The 12291-nt window shown below is 64.0% G+C and overlaps 2 protein-coding genes across 7 annotated transcripts in view; both read left to right on the top strand.

The window, feature by feature from the left end:
* Positions 1-1464: 1464 nt before the first annotated feature.
* Positions 1465-2946, top strand: IER5 (immediate early response 5). Its single transcript, XM_048054234.2, has one exon. It carries the CDS (start codon positions 1599-1601, stop codon positions 2340-2342), a length of 744 nt encoding a protein of 247 aa, XP_047910191.2. The 5' UTR covers positions 1465-1598; the 3' UTR covers positions 2343-2946.
* A 2780-nt stretch (positions 2947-5726) lies between these two features.
* CACNA1E (calcium voltage-gated channel subunit alpha1 E) overlaps positions 5727-12291 on the top strand; it is a 112840-nt gene continuing 106275 nt past the window's right edge. For 2 of the 6 annotated variants that reach the window (XM_067001528.1, XM_067001529.1), the window contains exon 1: positions 5730-7553. The gene's annotated coding sequence lies outside the window, so the exon portion shown is untranslated. Of the gene's footprint in view, positions 7554-12291 lie in introns of all 6 variants that reach the window. The other 4 variants (XM_067001526.1, XM_048054250.2, XM_048054249.2 and 1 more) reach the window with 4 other exon arrangements.

Below are 12291 nucleotides of genomic sequence, written 5' to 3'. Positions count from 1 at the left end.
GGAGGGAAAGCCCTGCTCCGCTGCCCTGCTTTGCTCTGCAGCCTCGCGGGGAGGGGAAAGGCGGCTGCCGTGCTCTGTCCGGAGCAGCGTTTGGGGCTTTCCGACAGGAGGAGAACACGCGTTTGGGGTTTTGGGGCAGGAAGGCTCCCGCTGTGCCAACCGCGTCTCGATGTTTTTGCGGCCGAGTCTTCACCTGGTTTTTGTTACCGCTCTCACCAGCCACCCCGTTGTCCCTCCTGGAAGCTGGGACGTGGAAGCAGCCCTCTCCAGTGAAGCATGGAGGCAGGAGTCGGTCGGGGAGGCTCAAACCCTGCCCGCCGGGATGCCGTGACCAGGCTACGAGCTGCGTTCACCATGGAGCTGGCATGGAGCGTGCCGGGGCGGCCGAGAAATTCCTGCAGTGAAAAAGTCCTGCTTCTTTTTTTTTTTTTTTCTTTTTTTTTTCCCCCTAGCGAAATGATAGCATCCCTTTTTCACCCTGCAGCAGCTCCCCTCGTCCTCTGCGTTGCCCCCATCAGCGGCCGCGGGTCCCGCTCCCGGCTGCCTCGTTTTGGGGTGTCTGGGGGTGAGTCCCCGTGAAAGAAAGAGATGGCAGCAAGCTGTCATGTGTCGGACGGGAACTCCGCGGATAGAAACCGATACTCCAGGGCAGCACATTTAACTTCCTTAATTTTGGGCCCGTCCTTTCACTTCTTGCCTCTCTGTGCCGCCTCCTTCGCGGGTGGTGGTGGCTCACTGGGGAGGGAGGCCCCTGCTCCGGCCCCGAAGCTCATCCACGGGGGAAATGGAGCAGCTGGCCGTGGGCAGAGGAGCTGCGAGGGGCTCTCAGCTGTCCCTGGAAGCTCCCGCTGGGTTCCTGGCCAAAATTTGGGCACGTTTTCCTTGAAGCACCCAAAGGCGCGCTTCCGCCTCCCCAGCCAGCGCCAGTTCCTTCTATAGCACCAGAAGACATTCGAGGCCAGTAGCGAAACTTTGGTTCTGCACAAAACAAGGCTTGTTCTCTCCTTTTTTTTTTTTTCCCAGAAACGTTGCGTTTTTTCTGGCCCAAATTCTTGTGGATCTCTGTGCCCCTGCAGAACCACTGCAGGCTTGGGTGCACCTTGAGTGGCAGCAAGGGCTGGCGGGGGAGGAATGCTTTGCAAAGGGCAGGTTGTGAGAAAACACGTCACTGTCCCCACTTGCCCCTGGATTCAGCTGCTGCTGCTTCTATTTCTTCTTCTTCTTCCTCCTCTTCCTCCTCCTCCTCCTCCTCCTCTTCCCAGGTTTATGGCCGGTGTGGGCCCACCCCCGGCCGCCCCCTGGCGTTGCCGCTTTAAGGGCCCTCTCCGCGGGGCGAGCGTTCGAACCCGCTCCCCCGCCTCGCCATTGGCCGGCGCGGGCGCGCGGGGGCCGGCCGGCGATTGGTCGGAGCGGCCGGCGGGGCGCCCTGATTGGCCGCAGCGGGGGCGGTATAAAAGGCGGCGGCGCGCGTGGGGCTCGCCTCAGTCGGCGGCGAGAGCGGGCGGAGCGCGGGCGTGCGGCGCGCAGCGGAGCGGCGGGCCCGGAGCGAGGCGGCACCGGCGCGAGGCGGCCCCGGCCCACACCCCCCGTTTTCCCCCATGGAGTTCAAGCTGGAGGCGCACCGCATCGTCAGCATCTCGCTGGGCAAGATCTACAGCGCGCGGGGCCAGCGCGGCGGCCTGAAGCTGCACAAGAACCTCCTGGTGTCGCTGGTGCTGCGCAGCGCCCGCCAGGTTTACCTCAGCGAGCCGGGCTGCCCGCCCGAGCCGCCCCCCGCCGCCTGCGGGCCCCCCGAGGAGCCGTCGCCGCCGCCGCCGCCGCCCCCGCAGGACGAGGCCGGCCCGAGGCTGCCCGGCGCGGCCTGCCAGGGCCCCCGGCCGCGGCGCTGTTGCTGCGGCTGCTGCTGCTGCTGCGCCTCGGCGGGCGGCGAGGTCAACCGCGAGGCCGCCCGGCCGGACTGTGCCGCCGCCAGCGCCGCCGCGGCCCCGCCGCCTCCGCACTGCCCGCGGAAGAGGAGCGCGGCGGAGAGGGGCCAGGCGGGCTCGCCGGTGAAGAAGCCCCGGAGGGAGGCGGAGGAGCCGCCCCCGCCGCCCCCACCGCCGCAGGGCGAGCAGGAGGACATGGAGACGGGCAACGTGGCCAGCCTCATCAGCATCTTCGGCTCCAGCTTCTCGGGACTGCTCAGCAAGGAGCCCAAGGGCCGCCGGCGGCCGCCCCTTGACGGCGGCGAGGCGGCAGCGGCCACCCCCGCCGAGGCGGCGAGCGAGCCGGGGCAGATCTGCTGCGACGAGCCGGTGCTGCGGACCCTCAACCCCTGGAGCACGGCCATCGTGGCCTTCTGACGCGCCGGCCGCACGGACTCACCCCTCCGCGGGGAAAAGGGACAGACGGCCCTCCGCCGGCGGACGGACAGACGGGCCCGGGGGCGACCCCCTCCCCCCTTTCCTCCCGGCCGCACGGGAAGGCCCGCGGGGCCGCAGCACTTCCCCTTCGCCGGGAGCCGGCCGTCGGCAGCCGCCCTGGGAGCGCCCCCGGCCCTGCCCTCCCGGAATTCCCCTTCCCGGCCGGGCCTCCGCCCTCCCCGGCGCCCCGGGGGGAGCGTCCCTGGCCGGCGCCGACGCTGGGGGCGCTCCCGTCGGTTTAATATTTTAAGCTTGGAAAGTATTAAGTTTATTGAATAAAGTCTCTATTTTGGAAAGGCTTAGGTCAGAACTATTACATGGTGCTTTTTAAAAGTGTTTATCGAGAGAATTTACAAAAAGTTTACAGACGCTCTGATGGAAAGTCCTTGAGCCTGTTTGTTAGGCTCGGTAACTCCCGGTCTTTGTTGTATAAAGGCTTGGGGCTCCCGTAGGGGTTTTGTACAGTATTCTTCAGTGATGTATCTCGTTTTGTACAAAATGTAATTTCTACGTGTACAACACGTATTAAATATTTTCGACTGTATGAGCCTTAGTCCCTGTTTGTGCCCCCGCCTGGCTCCGGGGGGAGGGCCGCGGGGCGCCGGGCAGGCAGCAGCAGGGTGTGGTTGCTGCATGTCTGTGGCTGGATCCACCCTGCCTCGCCAGAGGCTCGGGGTGGGTTGGAGTCCAGCTCCTCTGGGAGCGGGGAAGAAAGGGAACTTCTGTCGGGGCCGCCGGGGGCCCTTCCAGGTGCTCTGGCCGCTCCTGAGCGGGGAGAGGGGGCTCGGTGGGAGCACGGAGCGCTCCTGCTGCCTGGCGCAGGCTTGTTAATCCACGGGCTGCTGGTGGAGTTGTGCCGTGGGCATGGAGCTGCGGTAGAGCTCGAGGTCTTGCTTAGAAAGTACCTGATGTTCGCTTGGTTTGGGTGGGAGGTGGTTGCTGGGTCCCCGAAACATGTCTGGGCGCAGTCCCAGCGCGGCCGGGTCAAGGGCTGGCGTCCGCCTCCTCGCTCAAAGGTCCGGGGCCGGGGGCGTGTGAGCTGATACTTCCCGGACATAGGCTGTGCTCCTGGCCACTTGCTGCTCTGCCAAAAATATTCCTCCGTACCTCCTGTTTGTTGCTACTTGCAGAAGAGTTAAGACGACGAGTACCGGGGCTTTATTTTTTATTTATTTTTCTCGCTATCGGTAAAGCTATAACTGGGTTGAAGTTCCTGCTCTTAAGGGTGGGGAGAAAAGTTTGGCCTGTGCTTCACAGTGACTGTGGAGCGCCCCAGGGCGCTGTAATTAGACTGAATTGTGGGGGATTTTTTTTCCTGCTTCTCGCTGGGAGATTCACTAGAGGCCTCTCTGCTCCTAATTAATGAACTCTTCCACTGCAGATTACATCTCCTGAAGTAAAGGAAGGCTCGTGTGTGCCCTCCGTGTCGTGCTGTGAAATGCAGCCCGGGATATCTCCCCGGGCATCGGGGCCCACCTCGGGTGGGAGAGCTGGGGAGCAGGCTGGGAGGTGAGCGATGACGAGCACGGCCTCTCAGCTCTTCGCTTTCTCTTACGTGGATGAAATGGGAGCAGCGCCGTACCCTCACGGGGCAGGCTGCGATTTTTACACTTGGTTTCTGTGGCAGCTGCAAGTGCTGGGCTTGGTCCTCCTGAAGTGCTAGGAAATGAAGAATGAGGGAGAAGCCGTCTGGGTCGGGGTGTCGTGGGGGGAGTTCTCCTAGCCTGGGCACGAGGTAGTGGTTCCCATGCGGAAAAGCCCAAGTCTTACCGTCTTCATTTGATTTTCCTTGAAATTTGTACCTGGTGTCTGGTGGGGAAGTCAATTTGGGACTTTTGTCATGAGAGGTTGGCAGGAGGAGAAAGGTGGGAGGTGCGTGGTCTGGGGGCAGGGACGGCCTCTCCCTCCAGCCCTGCCGGAGGGCACGGGTTGCCCTTTGGGTGAGGGGATGGCGATGCCCTCGTGCTCCTGTATGAGTGCAGCTCCTTCCCAAGGCCTGGGGGAGCGCCTTGGTCCCGCTCCTTTGCCAGCAGCATCTCCCTGAGCGCTGCCATGGGCTCGGGGCGCTTGCGCTCTCGGCTCAGCGAGGCGATCAGGAGCAGCTTCGCGTACCCGAAGGCTTCCTGGGCGCCTGGTCCAGCTGCTTCGCGGGTCCCCACGCGGCCGGGGCCCGACTTCCCTTTGGCACACATCGCCTGGCGGCGCTCGTATCTGTCCCACCTCCCAGAGGCGTTGTGCAAGAGCCTCGTGGCCGCCTGCCTCCGACACGCGGCGAGGGCAGCCCCGCGATGCTAGCGCAGCTCCCTTTGGCTGGCGGGAGCGCTGCGCAGCGCTCGCAGCGTGAGCAGGTTCTTGTTTTTCAGCTGCTGAGCGGTGTCCCCGAAGGACCCGGGCCAGCTGGGGCTGCTCCTCGCGTGTTCCCCTGGTGTGTTTTATAACACGCGTGCGGGGCTAAGGAAGCCGTGCCCCGCTGGAAGCAGCAGAACCCCAGAATCGTGGCGTAAATCCAGCGCCCGGGAACAAAGCTGCCCCCCAGCCCAAGCTCAGGGACCGGGTGCCCCGGGAGCAGGCGGCCGTTCCCAGGGCTGCAGCGGCCCCGCTGGCCCCGGGCAAGGGCGGGAGCGGCTCTGTGGTATGCCCCAATTGTTCCCGGCTGGAGATTTTCTGCCTAAGCTGCAGCGGGGCTTCGCTTAGCGAACTGCAGCTCGCCTCCCGAGCCTCCGCCGAGCAGCGTCTCTGCTTCGCGGGGGCTGCTGCGAGCGGCGCTGGTCAAACAAACCGCGCGCTGCTCCCGAAAGGCTGCGGGACTCGGCAGGGACCGCCCGCCCCGGGGTGTGCTGCGTGTCCCCAGGGAGCCACGGGCTGCTGCTGAAGGGATCTGGGAAAGACGGCCGAGACGGGACAGCCGCCGGTACGTTTCGGTTTGTCGCAGAGGGGTCTGCGCCTCCGCTGGAAAATGAGTCTCAAATCGAAACAGACTCGTAATTACCACGCTGAATTAGTTTTGGTATCGGTTTTTCTGCCCTTTTTTTTTTCCCAGCGTCTTGCCTTGTTCCTACAATCCCATTGACACAACCAGGGGCCGCTTTCCTGAATTCATCTGTTCCATCACGCTGCTCCGATCCCTGGCCGCGTCCCCCCGCGCTGAGATGGCCGCAGAGGTGCGGGTGATGGGATGGGACAGATGAGAAGGGACGGGGGAAGCGGCCGGGGGAGAGGCTCGCTGCCCAAACCCGCCACCCCTGCAAACGCTGACGGAAGAAGCAGGAGCACGTGAATGAGCCAGATAAAAATAAAAACTTCCATCACTTGGAAGAGAGGGCGACACCTATGGAAAGTGCCCCACGGGGTCTGGGCGGATGTGACCTAACGGGAGGATGGCAGGGCGCTCGCCTTCCCGGAATAGCAGCGGGCCGCGGGGATGGCTGGAAGCGGCTCCTCCGCGTGGGGCTGGGGCTGGAGCCGGCGGAGGAGGCTGTTCGGAGCTCGGCCCCTGGGGCAGACAGGAGCGGGGGGCTGCCCGGGGAGGACAAGGCATGCCGCGTCAGCTCGCCTCCTGCTGCATTTGGCCGCCGGTGGTCGCGGGCTGCAGCTCCCGGTGCCGCCGCTCTCACTGGGATGCCTGCTGGAGGGAGAGGAGGATTTGTACGCGCTCGTGCCAACGGCGTGAATCACCTCGGCCTTTACAGGGACGGACCCACGCCTCCGGGGCCGGCTGCCAGCCGGCGCTCCCCTCCAGCGAGGCCGAGAGGGGCCGAGGCTCGGCGGAGGCTCCGGGTGCTCCCTCCCCGTGCCCTCCCGGCCCGGTGCGACCCGGCTCGGCCACCCGTCCTTCCCCTGCCCGGGGCAGGCGGTGCGGACTCGGTGCTGCAGCATCCTGCCGGGGCTGTGTCAGCGCTCAGGAATCCGGAGAGAGAGCTGCGGGGAGGGAGGGAAGCCGGGAGGGAGGCCAGCGCCTCGGGGCTGCGCGCCTGCTGGGGCCTCTCCCAGCTGCATGGGGGGCACCGGAGGGAGGGCAGGGGGGTGCTGGGGGAAGAAGAAGAGAAAATCCAGGCCAACGCTGGTCCCGGAGGCAGGGTCAGGGCCGGGCGAGCGCTGGGATATGGGCATAAAGATGAACAAGTCCCTTCTGGTTGTAATTTCTGCTCCCGACGCGCACACCCTGCGGGGCCCCCCCCGGCTGGGCGAGGGCTGCCTGGCCGCGCCGCCCCGGGGGGAGCGGTAATGAAACGCAGAGCTGCCTGGGAGGGCAGGGGAAAAAAAGGCTCCGGCTGAGGTTTTGTGCCTCTGGTTTCCTCCAGCAGAGTGATTTATTGGCGGTGGAGAGGGGGAGGGAAGGGCTCGGAGCGGCGGCGAGGCACATGGCGAGGCAGGTATGGGGCTCCTCCACGTGCCCGATGCTCTGGCACGTCACCCCGTGGCACGTCGCCCCACATCCTTTCACCCCCCCCTCTTCCTCCTCCTCCTCCTCGCCTCCGACCTCAGCTGTCGTCTCCGGTAGCTCAGGGGCTTAATGTGAGCCCCGGGACAGGTCGAGGCACATCCAGCGCCGTGCGTGCAGACGCAGGAAGGAGCACAAACAATCCCCAGGGAAAATATTCCACTGCTGCTCTTCCTGGCATCGAGCAGTACTGGGGGGTGGAAAGACCTTGCCGTAAAAACACTGCGGGGGGCTCAAGCCCCAAATCTGCCTCCTCCTTGGGGACCTCAGCCCGGCCCAGCGAGGGGAAAGCCGCAGAGGGCGCAGCGTCCGCGGGCTCGGCATCGCCGGCGCCACGTGCTGCCCGCCGCTGGACTCTGCCCTCGGCCGCTCTCCTCCTGTTTGCTTTGGCAAGCCCCGGGCGGGACGGCACGAACGGGGCCGGGGGGGGGGGGGGAAAGGAGAACGGGGAGGGAAGTGGAGGAGCGGATGGGGAGCGCGGGGAAGGGCAGGAAGGACACAGCTGGCTCGGAAACGCCAGGAGGGCAGGAAGGAGGGAGCGGAGCCGGGGAGGGATCCCCCTGCAGCCAGGAGGATGCCCCCTCCCTCGCTAAGCCAGGGCCCCATCCCGAGCCCGGCTGGGGTTTCGCTAGCAGCCAGCAGGAGGAAGTGGCTCTTTGAGCAGCAGGGGACAGAAATCCCCATCGGCCTCCAGCCACCGAGCGCGGGCGGTGAGTCGTCCTGCTCTGCCCTTTAAGCCCGCTGCCGCCCTCCCACGCGGGGACCCCGCTGGATTTACCGGGCTCCACGTGCCTGCAGCGGTGACCTGACCCCCCCCGGCGCCCACCCCGTTTGCTCCAGGGAGGATATAAGTGTCCCTGGGGGTCCTTGGCACAGCGGGGAGGCCGGGAGGAGCCGTACCCCGAAGAAGTTGCCTCTGCTGCTTGGGGATCGGGGTGAATTCATTCAGTCGATGAGCTTGGAGGGAACCCAGCGCCTCGGGGTGCTGCTCAGCACCCTGCTGGCTCCGCTTGGTCCCTGAGTCTGCTGCGGAGCTGCCCGAAGGAGGCTGCAGGAAGAGGAGAGGCGGCTGCTCGCGGTGCCACCACCGATGCGCCGACGTCCCCAGGGCCTCTGGGCGCAGCCCGGGCTGACGACGTCCTTCTGCTGCCCGCTGCTCCTCGGGGATGTGGGAGAAGAGGAGCCGGCGGGGCTGGAGGCAGGCTGCAGCAGCCCTCCTCCTCCTCCTTCCTTTCCTTGTGCAGCAAAGCCCTCTCGTGGAGGCCTGCAGTAGCTTGCCAGCGAGCGGCTGCCTGCTGCGCTGCCAGCCAGCACCCCGGGGCCCCGCAGGGTGCTGTGGGGTCCCTGGAGCACCCCGACACCTCCCAGCAGAGCCCTCTTGTTCCTCAGTTGGGCCTCCAGCCTCCCACCCACATAGCACGAGGGCTCGGGGGGCTGCTCTGCCTCCACCCCTCAGCGTGACGGTCCCCGGGGCGAGCTCCCGGGACCCCTGGTACCCCTCCTGGTGATTTCTGGGGAGCTGCGGCTCTTTTTGTGCTGCTGGAAGCACGGATGCAGAAAGCGGCTGCCAAAGAAGAGGCTCTGGGCTGAAGACAAGCAAAGACACTGTGTAAATGCCAGCAAAATGCTACCCTCGCTGGGGCAGGCAGCAGGATACGTCCCTGCCTTCCCTCCGGAGGTACAAGGAGATCAATTCCCCCACCTGGAGCTCCCCCCAGCCTCCCATGGGGCCAGGGGGTATTTAAGCTCAGCCCAGGGCTCCTCCCTGCTTTTTTTTGGCTGGGCTGTGTGAGGAGAAGCTGCCCTGCTCTGCCCGGGGCTGGCTGGCCTGCAGCAGCACCTCCTGCTCTGTTCACGGCTGGGACGAGGCCATCAGGCAAGCTTCAGCCTCCCAAGGCGCTGGGTGCCCTGCTCCTGGGGCAGAGCCCCGTGCTGGGGGCATGTGGCTGTGTGGGCTGGGCCCTGGGGGCCTCCATGTGGGGGGAGCGGAGGGAGTTGAGGCGTTTGCCCCTGTGCTGCCGTAACCCCGAGCTGTGCTCAGCTGCAAGCAGCTCAGATCCCCTTGGGATAAAGCAGGGAGCGAGTTCTGTCCTCCTGTCCCGTGTCGGTGTGTCCGTGCCGCTCCCTCGTGGGGCCGAGGTGCTGCTCCTCGCCCCATCGCAGGCACGCCTGTTGTGCCCGTGCCCACCTCGCTGTGCTTTGCTCTCCCCGTTCCCTCCTTAGGCTGGGTTTTGGGCTCATCGGATGCACCTGTGGGGCTGCCCCGTGGTTTCAGCAGGGCCCCGTCCCGTGTGCCGTGCCGGTAACGGTGATCCTGTCACCGGCGTGGCCGTGGCGCTGGTCACAGAGCGGCGTCCTCCACGCGGCTGTTGTAGCATTTAAGCGTCTGGCACGGCGAGCCGGCATCTCTTAAGGGATTATTTGCGCTTTCTTTCCAGGCCCCACTTAATGGCCACCTTGCAGCCACCGCTCCGTTGTGAGCCCCCGAGCCCTGGCTCGGTTCCAGGCGGAGAAATTACGCCCTGCCTGAGCAGCCGCCTGCCCCACTCTCCTGGGGTCCCCCCCCGATGCTGCCTCTGTTAGGGCAGCAGCGAGGGGCCCCCGTGTGCCGTGGGGACATCGGTGCCTCCCGAAGAGCAAACCCCAGCACGCAGGCTGCTTCCCAGGCGCGCCGTTCCCCTTTTGTCCCGAATCGGTTTAATTCCCCGCCTCGGGTCTGTGGTTAAGTAATTTCCCTGCACTTCTAGCTACGCAAAAAATTGTTGTGCTGAAATTGCACGGTTGCCACCTCCTCGCCTGGGGGCTGATGGCAGGCTGTGTAAATATTTAGTGGTTCTGCTCACTTGGCAGCAGCCCTTTGGTTTTCTCCAGCCTGCCTCCTCCCATGGCACGCAGGGCCCTGCAGCGGGGTGCCTGCGGGGTCTGGGGTCTGGGTAAAATCGTTCTGGGTGAAGACCGGGTGGTTTTGGGGCTGATGCAGTCAAATGGCAAGCCTGCATCCTGCATGAGTGCCCCAAGAACCTGGCTCTGCTGTTTTTTGGGATAGAGAGGATGAACTGATGTCCCCTGCCCTCTGGGGCAGGTTGGGTGGCTCTGGGTGGTGCTTCCTCGGTGGCCAAGCTGGCACATGGGGATCCATGGCCCCAGCCATGTCTAAAGGACCTTGCCCATTGCACGGGGCTTTTCTGCCTCCTGTTTACCTCCTCACAACTCAGCTTTTCCTCGAGGCTCTCTGCTCACGTTGTTTCTCCAGCCTCATGCTGCTCTCCTGCCTGGGGACGTCCCACCACCGGCAGCTCCCCAGCTTCTTGCCAGGCATAAACCTGCCCCACGGCTGCTCCAGGCACCGCTCCCGGCCCTTTTTGGTGTAGGATCCTGCTTGCTGTGGGTCTCCCTGCCCTCCTCCCCCAGCACCTTCCCACCCCTTGCCAGCTGGCTCCGTGAGCGCGGAGCCACGGCGTTCGTTTCGCTTCTCCAGCAGCACCTCCTGCTTTGATCAATAAATTACCCTCTGCCATCTCCAGAGTAATAAAACAAAAACCTCATGGGCGTAGAGTGATTTGATGGGAATTAATGACTCTCTCATCCTCTTACTGGAGCTGTAGAGCTGGCTGTCGCTGCCGGCTCCTCGCTGCTCCTGTCCTGCCCTGCAGACCCCGGGGGAGCCGCGGCTCTGAGGGACGCGGTGTCTCGAGGAGCAGCCGGCGGCACCCGGCGCAGGGAGAGTTACTGGGCTGTCTGGGGAGAGCTGCTGAGCCCCATGGTCCTTTTGGAGCACGTTGGTGGCACGGGGAGGATGCAGGCGGATCGCATGACCCCAAAGTGAGGTCTGTGGGGCTGCAGCAGGATCCAGACGCACACAGACTGTGGGGTGGTGGCAGGCAGTGGGGCTCCTTGCTGGGGGGTGCTTAAAAAATAATAATAATTAATCTGAGCTCAGAACATGGTGGAAAAATTCCAGAAAGGGAAGACCCCGGAGGGCTATTCAGTGCCAGTGAGCCTGGGGGAGCATTTTGGGGAAGCATCCCTACGTGCTCGCCCTGTTCTTACCTGCTGTTTATGCACGTGCTGCTGGCCGTGGCAGGAGCTGGGGTGGTGGGAGGGGAGCTCTGCGCTGCCCACGGGTGTCTGTGGGGCTACCACACCTCCTGCTGGCACTGCTGGCGTGTGGTCTGGCTCCGACAGAGGCTTGCTTTTGTGCTCTGGGGTCCTCAGAGGCGGCGGCATCGGCCCTCAGCAGGCTGGGGATGCTGGAGGCTGTTCTGCTGGCTCTGCGAGTGAGAAGCAAGTCCTCGTTTGCTGCTGCCATAGCTCGTGATTAGGAGCCTTAGAGGAGTTGTTTGGGATGGCACACGTTGCCTTGCATGGCAAATTCCACCCCAAAAGGAGCATTTGCACGCCGGCAGTGCTCAGGAGGGGTGAGGTGTGAGATGCTGCTGGCTCCTCGTGGTGCTCCTCAGCGGGGCAGGTCTGGGCCATGCCTGCAGCTCCCACTACTTGCCCTCTGGGATGGCCAGCACCACGCTGCGTGGCCAGGTAGATGGGCCAGCAGCACCAGCTTTCCCCCAGGAAAAACGCCACCTCCAAAAAACAAAAGGCTGCATTTCACAATTTTCCTCCCTCCCTCTGTGCTCCCTAGCCATCAGTGAGCAGCAGGCTGCTGGAGCAGGGACTAAATTGCTCCAAAAGGGCAATTCTAGGTACTTTGTTTTCCTGATATTGCTTTTTGGCACACGCAGGTATTTGGGGATCCTGCTGGAGCATCCTTCTGATGCTGGGGAGAGCTGCCCATCCCTGGCAGAGGCTGTTTCAGGATGCAGACCTCTGGCTTGCAGATATAACAAGGCCGGCTTACACCACAGGGGGGACGGAGATGGCCTCAAAATGACTGCTGGTGCAACAAAAGGCTCTGCTCCGCTGCCAGAGCTGCTGGAAATAGGGCAAGGCTTGGCCTTCCCTTGCCCCAGAGCAGTGAACGTGCTGCAAGGGGCACCGTGATCCTCTCCAAGATCTGTCCCCTCGTGCCATCTGCTCGCAGCTCTGCTCAGGGTGACTCACGGCACCAGGTGCAGCTGTTGGAGCTCTCAAGAGGTGCTGAATCTCCTTTGTTTTCCCCTGTTTTGGTGAAGCAGCATGCAGCCCGTGCCCTTGGTGGGGGTGCTGAGCCCTGGGCAGACTCAGGTGGATGTCCATGGGGGGATGCGTCCCCCCTGCCCGGCCAGCTCGGGTGCTTCACTGCGCACGAACACTGCTCTGTTTGCAGCTCCAGCGAGTCCTTGCTCTCAATTGGCCTTGTGGGGATGAGTCCCGCAGGTTAATTACATACTGCACCTGAAAAAATAGGCACAAGAGCAGATCTATTGTTCTAAACTCATTGTGCTTGGGCACGCGTTCAGGGCTGTTGTTTGTTTGCTGCTGCAGTGGAGATGGCAGACCCGTGCTGAGCTC

Source organism: Anser cygnoides, chromosome 8 (genome assembly GCF_040182565.1).
Source record: "Anser cygnoides isolate HZ-2024a breed goose chromosome 8, Taihu_goose_T2T_genome, whole genome shotgun sequence".
NCBI lineage: Eukaryota > Metazoa > Chordata > Aves > Anseriformes > Anatidae > Anser > Anser cygnoides.
Note: the sequence above shows the minus strand (reverse complement) of the source record. Positions and strands in the feature narration are given on the sequence as shown.

Excerpts from the sequence above, each read along its gene's own strand:
- IER5 (XM_048054234.2), top strand. The coding sequence starts at position 1,599 with ATGGAGTTCAAGCTGGAGGCGCACCGCATCGTCAGCATCTCGCTGGGC.